The sequence below is a fragment of the Mastigoproctus giganteus genome, chromosome 9 (assembly GCF_048544385.1).
Source record: "Mastigoproctus giganteus isolate SK-2022 chromosome 9, ASM4854438v1, whole genome shotgun sequence".
NCBI classification, from domain to species: Eukaryota; Metazoa; Arthropoda; class Arachnida; order Uropygi; family Thelyphonidae; genus Mastigoproctus; species Mastigoproctus giganteus.
The window spans coordinates 73,318,447-73,335,849 of record NC_143583.1 but is presented as its reverse complement, the minus strand read 5'-3'; the positions used below and the strand labels follow the sequence as shown (position 1 = coordinate 73,335,849).

Genomic DNA, 17,403 nt, shown 5'->3' with positions numbered 1-17,403 from the left:
TAAATAATTTCTATAAAAATACAACAGCAATAGTAAAATTCAACAACTTAAAACAGAGAAATTTGAAATAGAGAAAGGAGTCATGCAGGGATGCCCTTTATCTCCATATCTATTTAATATCTACCTAGAAGAACTAATGGAATCAATAGAAGAAAACAGAGGCACAATAATAAATGGAAAAAATATAAACCACATAAAATATGCAGATGATATTGTGATTTTAACAGAAACCAAAGAACAACTAAAATAAATATTAACAAACATCAATAAAGCAAGCAACAATTATGGAATTAATATTGATATAAATAAAACCAAAGTAATGCAAATTGGAAAAAACATAGAAGACATAAACATCCAAAATCAACAAATAGAGCAAGTACAAAAATTTGTATACCTTGACTCTCTAAAAACCAGAAACTTAAGTAATATTGACCAAATTAATCACAGACTGAACATTGGATGGACAAACATGAACAAACTCAAAAACATATGGAAGAGTAATAAAATCTCAAATAGTCTAAAAATTAAACTATATGAAACTGTCATCATACCCACAGCAAATTATGGATCAGAGAATTGGAGAATAAATAAGAAAGAAAGGTAAAAAATAATGGCATCTGAAATGAGATGTCTAAGGAAAATCAATAAGCAAATTGGTGAGAACATAAAACTAATGAACAAGTAAGGAGAGATCTAAATTGTGAATGCAGAATAATAGAGCAGATACAAAAAACAACTTCAGTGGTTTGGACATATGAACTGGATGAAACAAAATAGACTGCCTAATGTAGTACTGACAGGAAGAATTGGAGATAAGGGACCACCAGGAAGACCCAAAAGAGAATGGCTCCAATGCCTAAAGGAAAACACAGGCTCTCAGAGCTATCAACAAATGATGCAAGATTCAAGAGATCGACAACAATGGAGGAAACAATTTAAATAGGGACTCAACCCGTGCCAAACAGAAAGAGTAGAATGATGATGATAATAATAATAGTAGTAACCGGACACAACCACCTGGTACCTTCACCCATCAAAGGGTGGAAAAAATTCCATAAAGAAAAAAAAAAAGTTTACAATAACTCTCATTTAGAATAGATATGCAGAAATTTTCCTTTTTTGCATCATATGCTTCTACTAATGATCATGATAACAATAATAATAGTAATAATAATAATAATAACAAAGAATAATAGAAAGTTAAAAAATGCATGACTAATGTGGAAGCAAAAGATTTGGCATCAGTCAATAGTGCTGGACTAGGAATTGTTTATTTGACAGTATGTGTTGATTGATGGGTCATATCACTTTCAACCAGAACTCAAACTGGTAAATGCTAACAATTAGAATGCTAGTATTTGGACATGAAGTGAGATTAATATGCTTTCTGTCAAAAGTTGTTCCAAATCATGCAAACATAGTACCTGAATGTCAGAACCAGTTTTCACTGTTCTGATATTCGGATACCACAATTAATTACAAATGTGCTTGAACTTGTAGTATGAAATGACCAGCTGAAGATTTTGGAAAACCTTTCTGGAATTCTGATAACTGGAGCACTTTACACTTAATTAAAAAAAAAAATAGATGAATTATCTGGTTCATTTGGAACTTTATGTTCAGTTCTCATTTTACAAATAATGATTTACTTTATATTATTATTAGCCATATGGTGCAAGGAAGCCTGAGGCTTATGCTGCACCAGCCAAAAAAAAAAAAAAAAATTCCCGAGTTACCCTGAGAGAGAGAGAGAGAGAGAGAGGAATCACCAAGAAAGAGAAGAATGATGATATCCAGCTCAGGACCCTGGGTGTGCCAAGCACATACTCACCAGATGTGAGCCCCTATAAATAATGTTAGAAATTATTTAAAAACATTTAGATTTGAATAAAAGCTAGCATTTACAGACAGAAAAAATAGATTACAAATTAATAATAAAAAATGTAATGACACAAAGGATTAGGAGATTGAAGTGTCTGCTGGAGTTCAATGTGAGAATTACATTTTTGTAGTGGTTGCCTCAGGGGAAATCTGACCTGTTAGAAAGTGAAAGTAAAGTAAAGTATTTGATGTCTAATGGCACCAGGAGTTTCCCCCATCTCTGTAAAAAGTGAAGATGACATTTTATTTCTGGTGACAATTTGACTGGTTTGCCTGAGGGAGACATACTGAGAAAAATTTGACAACTTTTGTAGTGCTAGCCAGCATGGCTAACTGAGTTAACTGTGTTGGTTCTGTTAGAATGGCTTGTTAGTATTGTTATTTTTGTGAGCAAGTGCCAGGGATTCTAAGGAACCTATGCAAAAGATTACAAGACCTGTTACAAAACTGTTGCTTCTTATCAGTCACTTGGATTTACTAATGGAGTTGGGGAATGCTCTGATAAAGAAAGAGTATAGTACAACACTGCAGGAACAGTCTGTGTTGGTCCCGAAGAGTGAGTAGTGCCCCAAAGTTCCAAAAATGTCTGGCTCTGTGGTGGTTAAGTTTTTTCCCATCATTTTTGTTTCAGGATTCTTCTGAACAGCTTCCATTGACTCTGTTCCACATAAAATCATTTACAAATCCCCACATTTGATTTGGTACAATGGATGTTAGCTCCCCCTCCCCTTATGTTTGGGAAGAAAGCAAGTTGCCAGATGGTAATTGGGAACGTAAGACAGCCTTTTATAAAAAAAATTCACTACTTCAGTAATATCAATAAATATATTAAGATTAATGTGTCTATAAAGGATTTCAAAAACCATCAATGGCTACTTTAAATAATAAGAAAAATAGGACATTTCTTTCACCTATGAATTACTGATTACATTTTATCTCATTTACATGTATTAATGTCATTTAAGAAGCCTAACATACCTCACAGCGACAAGTAACACAAGGTTCCAAGAGTGGCTTCCAATGCTCTCCATTTTGGTAAATTTCTTCTTCAGCTTCAATAACGCACACTAAAGAAAATAATCTATATTAGTTCATTTGCAGTCTTGAGAAAATGAACAAATTTACAGAACAGTAAAAAGACATGACAAATCAGCAGTCAATACACACAGATAACTGAAAAAATATAGTATAAAATTTACCATTACACTTTGGACAGCATTCTCCTCCTTTAAAGAATAACTCTTCTTCTGGACATTGAAGCAATGGACATATTTCTCTCATACAGACCCAATTAAAATCTTCCTACAAGATGAAATAACTCAAAAGATATTTTATTAAAATATGAAAAATAATTTAACTCAGCTTAATGAAACATAATATGAAAAACAATGATACAGAGTTATATACAAGGTGGGGCAATAAAGTTCCTGAATTGGTACTGTTGTGGTTATGTTCAGTGAGTTTGAAAATAAATGGAAGTGGTATGTTGAAGTTCAAATTTCCTTTGAACTACATGCTAATAACACTATTAACAAAACACCAGTTTTGTTAGTAACATTCATAAGTACATTTCCCAGGTGAGAGTGCATTATGAGAGAAAGGTAGCTAGTTCTGGTTCCACAACAATGCCCTGCCTATTTTTAACCTTGATGTTTCTGACAAAACATAGCATTGTACAGATCAACCACTTACTTGCCTTACTCTCTCGATTGAGCACCAGCAGAATTCTTCTTCTTTCCCAAGGGAAAATTCTCTCAAAGGAAAGAGATTTCAGGATATTGAGGACATAAAGAAAAATGCAACTGCTGAACTGAACATAATCTCTTTGGATGCCTTTGCTGACTCTTTTCAGAAACTATTAGACCATTGATCAATATTTGGAAATGAGACAGTTTGCATCATGAAGTTATTAAAGCATTAGTCTACAAAATTACTCTGGTAATATTCCATTTTTGCAAAAACCAAAGTAGTAGTCACAGAAAACTTTTTGGAACACCTGCAATTGCCTTGAAATCAATACAAAAAATTTTAAAAAGTTACTTCAGAGCAGCAGCAGCATCATATGCTTTATTCAGAATATGCATATTCTATATAATAATCTTTTGGCATGTAATTCAGATATCAATTTATCCAGAAAACTTGAGATAGATTACATGACAAGCCAGTTTTCAGTTTTTTTATTTTTGGTTTTTTGAACAACGCACATACTGTATTGTTGATTATCTGTACCATTGAGCATCGGAAGAAAGTGGAAATGGTGAATGCAATTCTCCATAACTGTGTACAGATACTTTAAATGTATAAAAAAAAGTATATACATGCCTGTTTTATTTATTACTAAAATTACTATCAATGTAATTGTGAACTTTGGCAATCAGACTTTCCATTATGAGTAAGACCACAGCATGTTAATTTAAAGTACTTGAAAGTGCTGGCTGCCAAAAATAAATGTGTATACAAAAATCTGCCACTCAAAAGTGTTTAGTTAAATATTGTTTAACTTTATAATCAAATTCAGAAAACCAATTCATTAGTGCTATTCTATTCTGAGCATTTTTTTTTATCAAATTGATGGCTGAGTTTTGTAAATAAAAAAAAAATAAATAAATAAATAAAAAAAAAAAAAATATATATATATATATATATATTTTTTTTTTAAAATTTTTTTTCCAGGAAATTTCAGTTTTTTGGCAGCTGGATTTCAGATGTTCTACTTGTATTACAACACATATACACAGAAGCATGCAAAAAGAGATAAATCCATTTTTCAAAAATTTCCAATTCTTAAGCCATTCCACCTAAAGAGGGCAATATTTTTTAAAGTTACACGAATTTTTTGAAGCAATATCAGTTACATCTAGTTCGCATTAAGCAGAAAAAGTTATACCATAATAATTTTACATGAAAATATTATTTCCACAAGCACCTTGTACAATTCATAATATACAATGTAATAATGTTTCAAAGCATTACTTTAAATATAATTCTAAAGTTAATCAGCATTAAAGTGCTATCACATTTCATATTTACTAAAAAAGGCACCATATTTTAGAACCCAAAAACACAAAATGAGGCAACCACTTATTATTTTAATAAACAATTAAATCAGTTCATTAGTAACAAATATAGACACATTAGCCAAAAAATGAGACAACATTCATTGAAGATAAATATATCCTCAATGAATGTTGTCTGAAATACCCATGTGTAAATACCCCCATTATCTGTGCACACACCAATTCAATGAGAAGCTCTGTCTAATTTACCACATTCTATGTACAGAGGATAACTGTTAAAGCTTGTAATAGCAAGGATCCTATCAACTTACCTTCAGAGGTGAGTTGAGAGGATCTTTTAGTTGAGACTCACTTTTAGTAGTAGGCAATTCTTTGCCAAAATGTGAACTGATTTCATTAATGTTTTTTTTTTTTTTTTTTTGCTGATACTATGTAAGTTGCTTCCTTGCATCATTTGCCACTACTAATACTAATCATCTAGGCTGTTTAATACACTTCTTTGAGAGAGGTGTTCTTCATCTGCAGTGTAAGATCAAGGAAATTTATGGTGATTTTCTTTTACAATATGAGATGTCTAATATATTTAAAGAAATTTAGTGTGGTTTACTTGGGTGTGCATACAGTAATGATACTTTTACACTAGACATTCACTAATGTTATATAACTCTCATAGGCCTGGAGCTTAAATTACTTTTATGATATAATCACTTAAAAGTAGAGCATGGATATGAAAATACAAATATGGCAAAACCTTCATACCTTGCATTCACAAGTAAAGCATGGATCATTGGATGGCTGTACTACCATACCTATATGTTGTTTAGTACAATTAGAACTGAAAGCAGCACAGGTAGGGCAGCATTCACCTTCTAAGGGAGCACGAACAGCTTCCTGAGGGCAATCAACAAGTGCAGGACATTGTTGTGTAACACAGTGAAGCTGACCTGACTCACAGGTGCATGTATCACACGGACTATCATTAGGTGTGAAGATTTCACCAGAAACATATGTTTTACCATTCATTTCACAGCCTGAAAAATAAAACAGAAACAAAAATATTTAAAGCAGAAGCAGCAATCTTTGTTTAACTTTGAGTAGGAAGAAAATTTTATGAACTGCCAGTGTCCAATGGCCTAGTTTTATAAATAAAAGTGGTCCACTGGCTTAGAGCAGGTCACATTCCCAGAAAGAAGTACCATAATTCAAAATGATGTAAACTTAAATTGATTTTCTGAGAGAAACAATGATATAATGGGGATTACGTTCCTGATCACAAGTCCAATATTTTTTTATAGATATAAACAGAAGCGGCATATTTAATCAACTACTAATCATGTATAAAGGTATATAACACAGCTTATATTATGAATATTATAATTAATTTGACAATCCATTCTCACTAAGCATTAACACATTTTTTCCTAACTTTTAATATACAGTAATGGCTTTTTGGCGCATTGCTTTACAATATTGTTATTTGGGCATTTTTAATGGTGAAATAAGCCAAACTTAATCAAAATCGCACTGTATAATGAATATCAATAAAGCACTTAAAGAAGCAGTACCAAGTCAGCAATCATGAACAAAGTATGGCTCAGACTGTTATGAAGGTATTTTTTAAAAAATCTTTTTAAAAATTAATTTTATGTATTAAAAACATTATGGTTTGAATTTTTTTCATGTATACAAATTTATTCATAGTTTATCTGTACTGGAATCATATTTGTAATTCTTGATAAAATATAATAAAAAAAACTGTGCCATAGGTCATCACCCTGTGGCACAGAAGAAATAGAGGATAGTATGTTGGGATTCACTACAGCTTTTCAAACTGCAGACTTTTTTTTAAACTCTGAAATATCCATCATACAAAAGTAAAAAGTAGCACTCATCAAAATAGTTTGTTCGATCTATCAACATTTGAGGTATTGAAAAAGGCATACATTTATATGACTACCCTGAAGCCATCCCTCTAATGTCATCCTACAGCTACCAAAGCAGAAGCAAGGTGCCCAAAAGCTATCTTGATTATCCATAAGCATTCCAAAATAGGCATCATGTATACTGCAAAACTTGATGCAACCAAAAATGTTATTCTTCACCTACTTTGGAACTAAATAATATCCACAAATATAGTAGAACAACTTCTCTGGAGATAATATCACTGTATTGGTATATATCTAATATATATAACTGTTTCAAAAACATAAAACTTTCAGTTGTCACCAAATATTGACACCACTCAATGACACAGGTTGGTTTGGTACACAAAATACATATAAAAACAGCTAAATATAAACTTTTTTTTGTTACACAATGTAACTTATTGTGCAACCAGCATTAATGAATAATGATGCTATAATTAATATCAAAGTAAGGTTCAAGAATCCTATTCTGCATTCTGGAAAAACAGATTTGAATTATGTATACAAAATGTTTTGCAGATTCTGAAAACTTAAAGTTGGAAGGCATGCAGACTAACATTTGTCTATATAAATGATATTGCCAACACAAAGACATATGTGAACATAATTATTAGTATTAGTATTAGTAATGGTCATATGGTGCAAGAAAGCCCAAGGCTTATGCTGCACCAACAAAATGTGCTTGTTTGCCCTCTATACTGGTGAGATCTCAGAATTTACATCTCTAAAATCTGAAGTGAGTTCATTTCCAATAAATAATTTTTCTTGATATGGAAAAGCACTGCTCTTAGTTAGCCAACACATGAATATCACCTTTCCACTTCAGATAAGAACAATCACAAGAAATGCAGCCTTTCACTAGACTGTTATATTATTCACTAAGAAATGCCTGATCCTCACTGTGAAAATGATAATTACCTTTAACTATTTTTCTTCATCTAAGTTGTGTTTCCTCTTGTATGAATATATTTTTCCCCTCCCACTGAAGAAAGAGAAAAGAACTTTCTTTTTTTCCTTTTCTTTTTATGAGAACCCCAAGCATGAGAGGTATTAGAACCCATAGTACTTAGTACTGTGCATGAGTTGAAGGATAAGAAGATGAAAGATACTTGTTGACATTAGACTTGAATTTCTGAAGATTGTAATTTTCAGGAAATACATATGAAGAGAGGTTGTTCCAGAAAATGCAAGTTGAATAAATAAATGAGAAAGAAGAAAAGTTGTTTCTTTGAGTTTGAAGTTGAACAGTAAAAGGATGTTGACTGGTTGTGGCATGTGTTTGCACTGGTTTGGAAAAGAGAGAGAGAGAGAGAGAGAGAGAGAGAGAGAGAGAGAGAGAGAGAGAGAGAGAAAATTATAGAAGGCAACTCAGAAGAATAGTGCCTATGGAAGTACCTATAGAAACGGCATGCAGCAAAAACAGAACATCTATGAGACAGAGAGTGGAGAGACTTTGTTAGAGATGAGTCATTAATTAACCCAACTACCTTCTTTTGAATAGAATCTAGAAGTTTGAGAGAGATTTTGAGGACACTGCCCCAGATGTGGGAACAATACTCCATGGTATGGCAGATTTGCAATTTTTACAGTGTGAACAGCTGCTTGGAAGAAAAGTAATGCCGAGAGTGAAAGAGAAAACCCAGTTTTTTAAATGCAGAGGAAGCAATACAGTTGAAGCTCTATATAACAACCCCCCCCCCCCCCGAGGGAAATGAGAAAATTATCATTATAACGGAAGGGCATTATATATTGATTGTTCATAAAATAGCATTAGGTTAATTAGAAATTGGCTGGGAACAACCACATAGGACTTTATAACATGTGAGACATTAAAAAGAGAGTAGCTATAAAGAGTTTCGACTGTATTTGTAATGTGCTTATGCCAAGAGTGATTAGAAGTCAGTATAATATCCAATACAGATATATGATCTTGCGTAGAAATCAGAGTGTCATTGGTGATAAGCGTAGGAGTAGCAGAATCCTTTTTGTGATATATATGACAGGACTGAGTCTTAGAAGGATTGAAATCAACTAAGTTATGTTTTCCCCACTGAAGAATTACCTGGAGATCAGCATTTAAGTAATTGATAGTGGATATTTGAAAACTTGAACCTGTCTATGCAGGGCAAAGTGTCTCAAACTGGAAGGTGGAATACAATGTGTTATCATCAACAAAACCATGGGTAGAATTTCTGATTAATGGAAGAAGGTCATTAATATACAAGAGGAAATGAGTAGGCTAAAGAACCGAACCTTGGGAAACACCAGCATTAGGGGAGAAGTCAGAGAGCCATTTACCATTACCTGCAGTGAGCAGTCAGAGAGAAATCTGGATACTCAATTACAAAAAACAGTTGGCAAACCATAAGATGGAAGCTTATTTAGGAGACCTTTATGCCAAACACGATCAAAGCCTTTCAAATGTCGAGAGCTTCAGTTTCACCAAACTTTTCCATTGAATTTGTCCATAGATGGATAACATAAACCAGAATAGCATCAGTGGATTGACATCGATGGAATCCAAATCCCTCAGATCCAATGATAATTGGATCTGAGGGATTTGTCACCCTTTTCCTTATTAATAACTGGCTGAATATGAACAAATTTCCAAAGAAAACACCTTTAGAATAAGAAAGTGAAAAAAGGTGACAGAGAACAGGAGCGCAGGTTTAGGAAAAAGTGGAGAAATACCATCAGGACCTGAGCTTTCTTAGCATCGAGATTGTTGAAAATCCTTCTGTTATTCTTTTGATGGAAATAAATCCAGGGGCTCACATCTGGTGACTATGGACTTAGCACACCCAGGGTCCTGAGCTGGATATCATCATTCTTCTCTTTCTTGGTGATTCCCTTCTACTTCTCTCTCTCTCTCAGGGTAATTCAGAATTTTTTTTTTTTTTTTTTTTTTTTGGTTGGTGCCGCATAAGCCTCAGGCTTACTTGCACCATATGGCTAATAATAATAATAATAATAATACAACAGGATAAATTGAATGGGGCATACTGAGAATGGTAGGAGGTGATTTACCAAGATCATCAATATATGAGTTAGAAGAAAAGTAGGATGTTAACAGGTCAGCTTTATCTTTGCTGAAGTGGTAATAGAACCATCTCATTTTGACAGAGGTGGGAAAATGTAGAGGCCAATAGCTTTTGCAAGAGACCAGAATGCTTGACTGACATTTGGACAAGAAGCAAGCCTCTCAGCCTGTTCGAAATCTAGTTTGGATGGATTAATAACTGCTTTATAATTTGATTATTAACTTTCATAAATGTTTGGTGACATATGATTAAACTTAATAATATTAACTGAACACAGAACTAACATCGCTCATTACTATCCACAGATTAGAATTATATAAATAAATTTTTCGCTAAAATGTATGAGAAACAAAAAAAATCAATGCCTAACTAAAAAAAATTAATACTGTTGGTTTTTTATGCTTGGTTCATATACATTAGAGGTGTATAAATTAAAGGACCTACTTTTTTTATTTTTATTCAAGGTATTGCTAAAATTAAACTCAGTCACGTTTAAATATTAAAATTGCTTGACTTTTCTTTTAGCATACTGATCTGAATTTGTACTGCATTCCTTTCATTTCAATAATTACTATGATAGGGTACCTCTTCATTTTTAAATTAAAGCTGAAGGATGGGAATGGCTTAGAGTTCTAAAATTCATATTTTCACAGCTTTAATTCTGAGTTTTGAGTTTTAGTAGTACCTTGGGAAAAATAAAATGATAAGTCCCTATATAAAAAAGTATGCACAAATCCAAGGTGTACTGGGCTAGTACTTGTCCTTTCATCAACTAGTAGAGGTGTGTATACTTATATGATTTCATTCATTTCATTAACTTACCAGGACATACTGGACAACACTGTCCAGGAACAGGTTGTGGATTGCTACATGGCACAATGCAGTGAACTTTTGCACATGATACAACTCCTCCTTGGCATTGACATGACATGCAAGGATTAGATGATGAAGTCCAACTCACACCATTTTCATATTCCTGTCCTTCATATACACAACCTGGGAGGAAGAGAAGGGAGAAATTTATTCAATGGAAAATATCAACAAGAGTTATAAAAATCTATACATATAAAAATATAGATATTGGATGAAATTTTTTCATATATACTACCTCTTAAATTAAGACAACAGCTTTAGTTCTTCTACTGAAGAACTTAAGTTAGATACTGCATATATGTAACTACTAAGGAAACTTACATAGCAGAGTGGTGCTCTTAGACAGCCTGCAACTTTTTCAACTTAAGGGAAAAAACTTCACTAATCATCTTTAAATGCAATCGAATAATTAATACAAACACATCAATTTTTTACTAGGATAGAGTATCTTAAATAATCTTAATGTCCAAAAAATAATGGTGGGATTTTGTGAAATTCTGTCTTCAAAGATGCAATATGAATTGCATGAAATGTAGTATATGCCCACACTTGCAAACCCTAATTAGTTCCATCATCAGGTGCACTGGTGGGCATTAGGTGTCACCACACTGCTGCGTAGCATAGTAACAACAGTCCATATCTAATTGTGTAGTCACCTGGTCACATTTCCGCTGAAGAAATAGGAGCATTGTTGTTACTGCAATTAGTTGTTAACAAAGCATAAATCAGTTATTACTGTTCAAAGCATTCAGGTGGGTGGGAGTAGATAGTTAAATTTATTATCTATTACAACTACTTAGATTTTACAAATGTAATGTTTTAACTTAATACATATAACCACATAGATTTACAAACATAACTTAGTACATATAACTTAAACTTAACAGGAGATATGAAATCAATATAACGTAACTCGGAAGGAGATAAAACTCAATACTGTAATATATATAGTGTTATTAATGCATTGGGATATAAATTAGTGTTATATTTTTAATTGTATTGAAATTGAATCAAAATCATGACTCAGACCAGAGCAGCAAAGCAAAAGCTGAAGATAGTGGGAATTCTGTGGCTCAGGGGAGGACTGAGGGGGAGTGGTTGTCCTCTGTATCACAGCCTTTTGGGGGCACCTCCGTAGCCAGGTGGGAAGGAGCAGTAGTGCGTAGCACACATGCTTCTTGATTAGACCAGGTTTCGAGCCCATGACCACCAAATACGGAAGATGCGGAAAGGTCAGGGAATGACCACCTCATATCCCCAGAGCAATATGGCCTTAGTTGCTAATGCTCCTAAAAACCAAATAACAAACAACACAGCCTTTTAAAATGTATTGCATGTTTGATGTTTGTGAAGCTATCAGGAATGGGACATGATATTGCCAAGGGGAATGTCTTTGTGTGTGCTTGATGTAAGGAGTGTGAGGAAATGAGGGCCAAATCGGGGTTGTTATGTTACGCTAATCAGCTTGAAGAAAAGGATAGATGCCCTTGAACAACTTAAATTGAAGGGTCCATCAAGCTCTCAGTTGCACACATCAATTCCAGAGCTTGCACGTGAATATCAGGCAACACAGCTGCATTTCCCAAGGCAGAATGCGCTGGCCCCACAGGAACTAGTTGCTGTTCGTAACTCTATTGTCAGGGAAAGGGGGTTATATTGTGGAAAAAGGATAGGTGGAACAGGACCAGGATATGCCTGCGAGGGACAAAATTTGATGACATTGTAGAGCAGATATCATCTTGTAAGGGCACAATATTGTACACATTACCACAAATAATATTAAGTGTAGAAAAACAGCAGAATTACTTAACAAGTACTGGTCAATGTTGAAAAAAAGCCATGAGTTAGGGTTGAATTTTAAGGTGTCTGCAATTCTGCCCAGAAACGATAGAAGGGAGTATAGGATGACAGCCTTGTCAATCAATTCGGCCCTGGAGAGATTGTGCAAGGCTTAGGGGTAGAATTTTTCTCAGCGTATTCTGTGCTAGTTAACAAGAGAGAGAGTGCTTCTACAGGGATGGGATACACTTAAATAGAAAGGGTGCAAGAATGTTTGCTGATGCTATCGAGGCAGTGTTAGGTATTTCGGAAAGGAGTGCTAAATTGGGGGGGATACATGGACTAGCATTAGCAGAGGCATTTGATGCAAGAAAGCAAGCTTATGCAGCATCAGCCAAAAAAAAAAAAAATAAAATAAAATAAATAAAATAAAATAACCACTTCCACTTCACCCCTCTGTTCGTTCGAAATACCTGTCCAGCTGAACTTTAAACTTATTTAGGCTATCAACTTCCACGACAAGGGATGGAACTCTGTTCCACCAACCAACCACCCGCTGGCTAAAGGCAAATTTCCGCAGTCTATCCTACATCTGTCTTTCCTCAATTTGAATTTATGCCCTCTCAGGTGATTATTCTGAGCAAGAGAGAGAATCCCATCAGCATTGAGCATGCTCAAACCATTCAAGGCTTTATACACCTCTATCAGATCACCTCGCTGGTGCCTAGTCTCCAGACACCGTAATTTGCAAAACTTAAGCCTTTCTTCTTAAGAGCACCCCTTTGTTCCATTCATTACTCTTGTTGCCCTTCTCTGTACTTGTTCCAGCAGCTCTACACCCTTCTTAAAATGAGGCCTGCAGGCCTGTATACAGTACTCTAGGTGTGGTCTGACCATTGCCTTATACAAGGGAATAATCACCTCCTTATCCCTGCTAGAAAAATTCCTATATATCATTGACAATAGTAGTAGTAGTAGTAGTAGTAGTAGTAGTAGTGGCACATGATGCAAGAAAGCAAGTGTAGGAGCTTATGCAGCATCAGCCAAAAAAAAAAAAAAAAATCATCACGCCATTCCCTCCAAATGCCTGTCCAGTTCCTCCTTAAATTTATTTAACCTATCAACTTCCACAACGACAGATGGAAGTTTGTTCCAGCAATTAACCACCCGCTGGCTAAAGGCAAATTTCCGCACATCTATTCTACATCTGTCCTTTCTTAATTTGAACTTATGTCCCCGTAGGTTCGTAATCTGAACAAGTGGAAGGATCCCATCAGAATTCAGCGTGCTCAACCCATTCAAGGCCTTATAGACCTCAATCAGATCACCGCGCAGGTGCCTAGTCTCCAGCCACTGCAATTTGCAGAACTTAAGCCTCTCTTGGTAAGAGAATCCCTTCATTCCCCTCACCAATCGTGTTGCTCTTCTCTGTACACGCTCAAGCAAATCTACATCCTTCCTAAAATGAGGCCTCCAGACCTGTACGCAGTACTCAAGGCGTGGCCTGACCATTGCCTTATACAGAGGGACAATCACCTCCTTTTCCCTGCTAGCAAAATTCCTATATATCATTGACAAAACCCCATGACCTGCCCTAGCAGCCTGTCTGCATTGCTCAGAAAACTTCATATCTGACTGCACAATTACTCCCAGGTCTTTTTCATTTTCTACCACCTTAAGTGTAGTACCACACAGTTGGTACGTTTCTCTGGGGTTACTTCTACCCATATGCAGTACTTTGCATTTGTCAAGGTTGAACTTCAGTTGCCACTTCTTAGCCCATCTGCCCAAATTATCTAGATCCTGTTGCAGTAGCACACTGCCATTACTGTCATTAACAACCCTGCCAACCTTTGTGTCATCTGCAAACTTCGACATTAAGCCTGATATACCTTCATCAATATCATTGATAAATACACAAAACAACAGTGGACCCAACACCGAACCCTGTGGGACTCCACTAATAACATTAGTCCATGAAGAGCAGCACCCATTGATTACCACCCTCTGTCTTCTCCCACTTAACCATCCTTTTATCCATTGTAGCAACTTACCCTTAATACCATTCTGCTCCAATTTGTACAGTAGTCTTCCATGCGCAACAGTGTCAAAAGCTTTCCTGAAATCCAAGTATATGATATCAAAATTATTTTTCGCATCCAGTTCCTTTGTGACCACATCATAATAACCAATCAAATTTGTCAGACAAGACTTTCCCTTAACAAACCCATGCTGTGTTTGAATTATTGCTGCAGTCTTGTCTAGATGATCCTGCAATGCATCTTTAACCAGTGACTCCATTATTTTACCCGGAACAGAAGTTAAACTAACTGGTCTGTAATTACTCGTGTCACCCTTCGATCCACCTTTGTGAATTGGGGACACATTTGCACATCTCCAGTCCGTGGGAACCTCCCCTGAGTCCAAGGATGCTCTCATAATTATGGCTAAGGGTTTGCTTAGTTGCTTTGCCGCCTCCTTTAAAATAACTGGATAGATCCCATCCACCCCAGGTGCCTTTCTTATGTTTAACTTCAACAATTTCTCCTCCACTTTGCTCTCAGTTATTACAAAATCATTAAGCACACTGCTACAATTTGATAACCTTCTTCCATTTTCAAACTGTAATAATTCCTCACGTGTGAATGTAGATGCAAAATACTCATTCAGTTTGTTTGCTATCTGAGCAGGATCATCAACAGTCGAACCATCGATGTCAAGTGGACCAATCATATTCATCCCCTTCCTTTTAGAGTTTATATAAGTAAAGAAATCCTTGCTGTTTTTCTTAGCATCCTTTGCCAAAGATTTCTCGTAATCCGCCTTCGCCTGCCGAACCTCCTTTGTGACCTGATTACAGACTAGCTTATATCTGCCACAGGCTTCTGCGTCACCTGATAATTTATATGCATCCCATGCATTTTTCTTCTCTGTCACGAGTCTCATTAGTTCATTTGATAACCATTTAGGCCTAAACCTTGAACGATATTTCTTAATCGGTATATAAAGTCTAGTAGCTTCCACGATTAATTCCTTGAATGCTTCCCACTTAGAATTTACTGTTGGTAACATCGTCAGTTGATCCCACTGTACAGAATTTAAAAACTGTCTGAGACCACTGTACTCCCCTTTACGGAAGCAAAAACCCTTTCCTTTACCCCTGACGGTAGTTACCTCTTTGAGTAAATCCCACTTCAGCACACTGTGATCACTGCCACCTAGTGGTTCCTTTATCTGCAAATTCTTAATACACGAATGATCACTGCTGATAACCAGATCAAGAGTGTTACTTTCTCTGGTTGCCTCTCGAACATGCTGCTGCAGAAAACAATCATCCAATAAATCCACAAAAGTCTGACTGGTGTGTGAGTGACCAACCCACAAGTTCCATTCAATATCTGGGAAGTTAAAATCCCCCATTATAAGACATTCAGATTTACTGGCCCACTCTATTTCTCTGTACAATTGTTCATTGTACTCATTCAAGTCATTAGGCCTATAACACACTCCTACCCTTATTTTTCCTTTCGCAGTGCTTATCTCGCACCAAACTGACTCAACAGAGCACTGTTCATCTATATTAACTGGGTGCACTTCCTTTGATTTTATGTTTTTCTTAATTAACAGCATAACACCCCCTCCCTTTCTGTCCTGTCTATCCTTTCTGTACACATTGTACTCCCCAAATTCCAGTTCTGCATTCCTTATATCTTTGTGACACCACGTCTCTGCTATCCCAACAATATCCGCCTTTGATGTCTTGACCAACACTTCAAATTCATCAAATTTATTTACTATACTTCTAGCATTGGTATACATGCAAGCATACATGCTCCTATGTCTATTCCTGGTTACCCTAACACATCCCATATACCCAACTATTCCATGATGACTGCCATCCGTCCCTGAAACCCCCAACACCCCTCGCTCCAGGTCGCTTCTTATTCTAATAGAAGTTGTGCAAGAATCGCCTTCACCTCTGCCTGCGGTTACTGTTAAACTATTAGTCTTTGTATCCCCCCAAACTAGCAGTTTTCCGACCCACCTAACACTGCCTCGATAGCATCAGCAAATATTCTTGCACCCTTTCTATTTAAGTGTATCCCATCCCTGTAGAAGCAATCTCTCCTATTAACAAGTACAGTCCAGGCTGAAAAAAATTCTACCCCTTGAGCCTTGCACAATCTTTCCAGGGCCGAATTGATCGACAAGGCTCTCATCATATACTCCCTCCTATCGTGTCTGGGCAGAATTGCAGACACTTTCAAATTCAACCCTATTTCACGGCTTTTTTTCAACAGTGACCTGTACTTGTTGAGTAATTCTGCCGGTCTCCTACTCTTAATATCATTAGTGCCAACGTGTACAACTATATCACCTTTTGTGCCCTTGAAAGATGATATCCGCTCTACGACGTCATCAACCTTTGCCCCTGGCAGACATACCCTGGTCCTGTTCCACCTATCCTTTTTACAAAGGATGTTCCCCGTTTCCCTGACAATAGAGTCACCAACAACAACTAGTTCCTGAGCAACTAGTTGTTGCTCAGGAACATGAGCTACTCTTGCAGCCCGCCTGCACTGCTCAGAGAACTTCATATCTGCCTGCACAACCACCCCCAGGTCCTTTTCATTCTCTACCACTGTCAGTGTAGTACCACAGAGTTGATATGTTGCTCTGGGGTTGCTGTTTCCCATATGTAGTACTTTACATTTGTCAATGTTAAACTTCATTTGCCACCTCTCAGCCCATCTTCTCAACCTTTCCAGATCCTGTTGCAGCAGCATAGTGTCAGTAGTGTCCTTGACAACACTGCCAACCTTCATATCGTCTGCAAACTTGGACATTAAGTTTGATATACCATCATCAATATCATTTATAAATACA

The 17,403-nt window shown here is 35.9% G+C and overlaps 1 protein-coding gene across 4 annotated transcripts in view; it reads right to left on the bottom strand.

Moving 5' to 3' along the window:
• The window catches only part of LOC150080448 (kielin/chordin-like protein), a 1,054,752-nt gene that overhangs the window by 115,641 nt on the left and 921,708 nt on the right, over window positions 1-17,403 (bottom strand). For 3 of the 4 annotated variants that reach the window (XM_090381408.1, XM_090381409.1, XM_090381410.1), the window contains 4 exons: window positions 10,687-10,860; window positions 5,658-5,929; window positions 3,081-3,183; window positions 2,860-2,948 (listed from right to left, as the gene is read on the bottom strand). In XM_090381408.1, the coding sequence (XP_090237534.1) occupies window positions 2,860-2,948; window positions 3,081-3,183; window positions 5,658-5,929; window positions 10,687-10,860 (638 nt within the window). Of the gene's footprint in view, window positions 1-2,859; window positions 2,949-3,080; window positions 3,184-5,657; window positions 5,930-10,686; window positions 10,861-17,403 lie in introns of those variants that run through there. The other variant, XR_016547392.1, reaches the window with a different exon arrangement.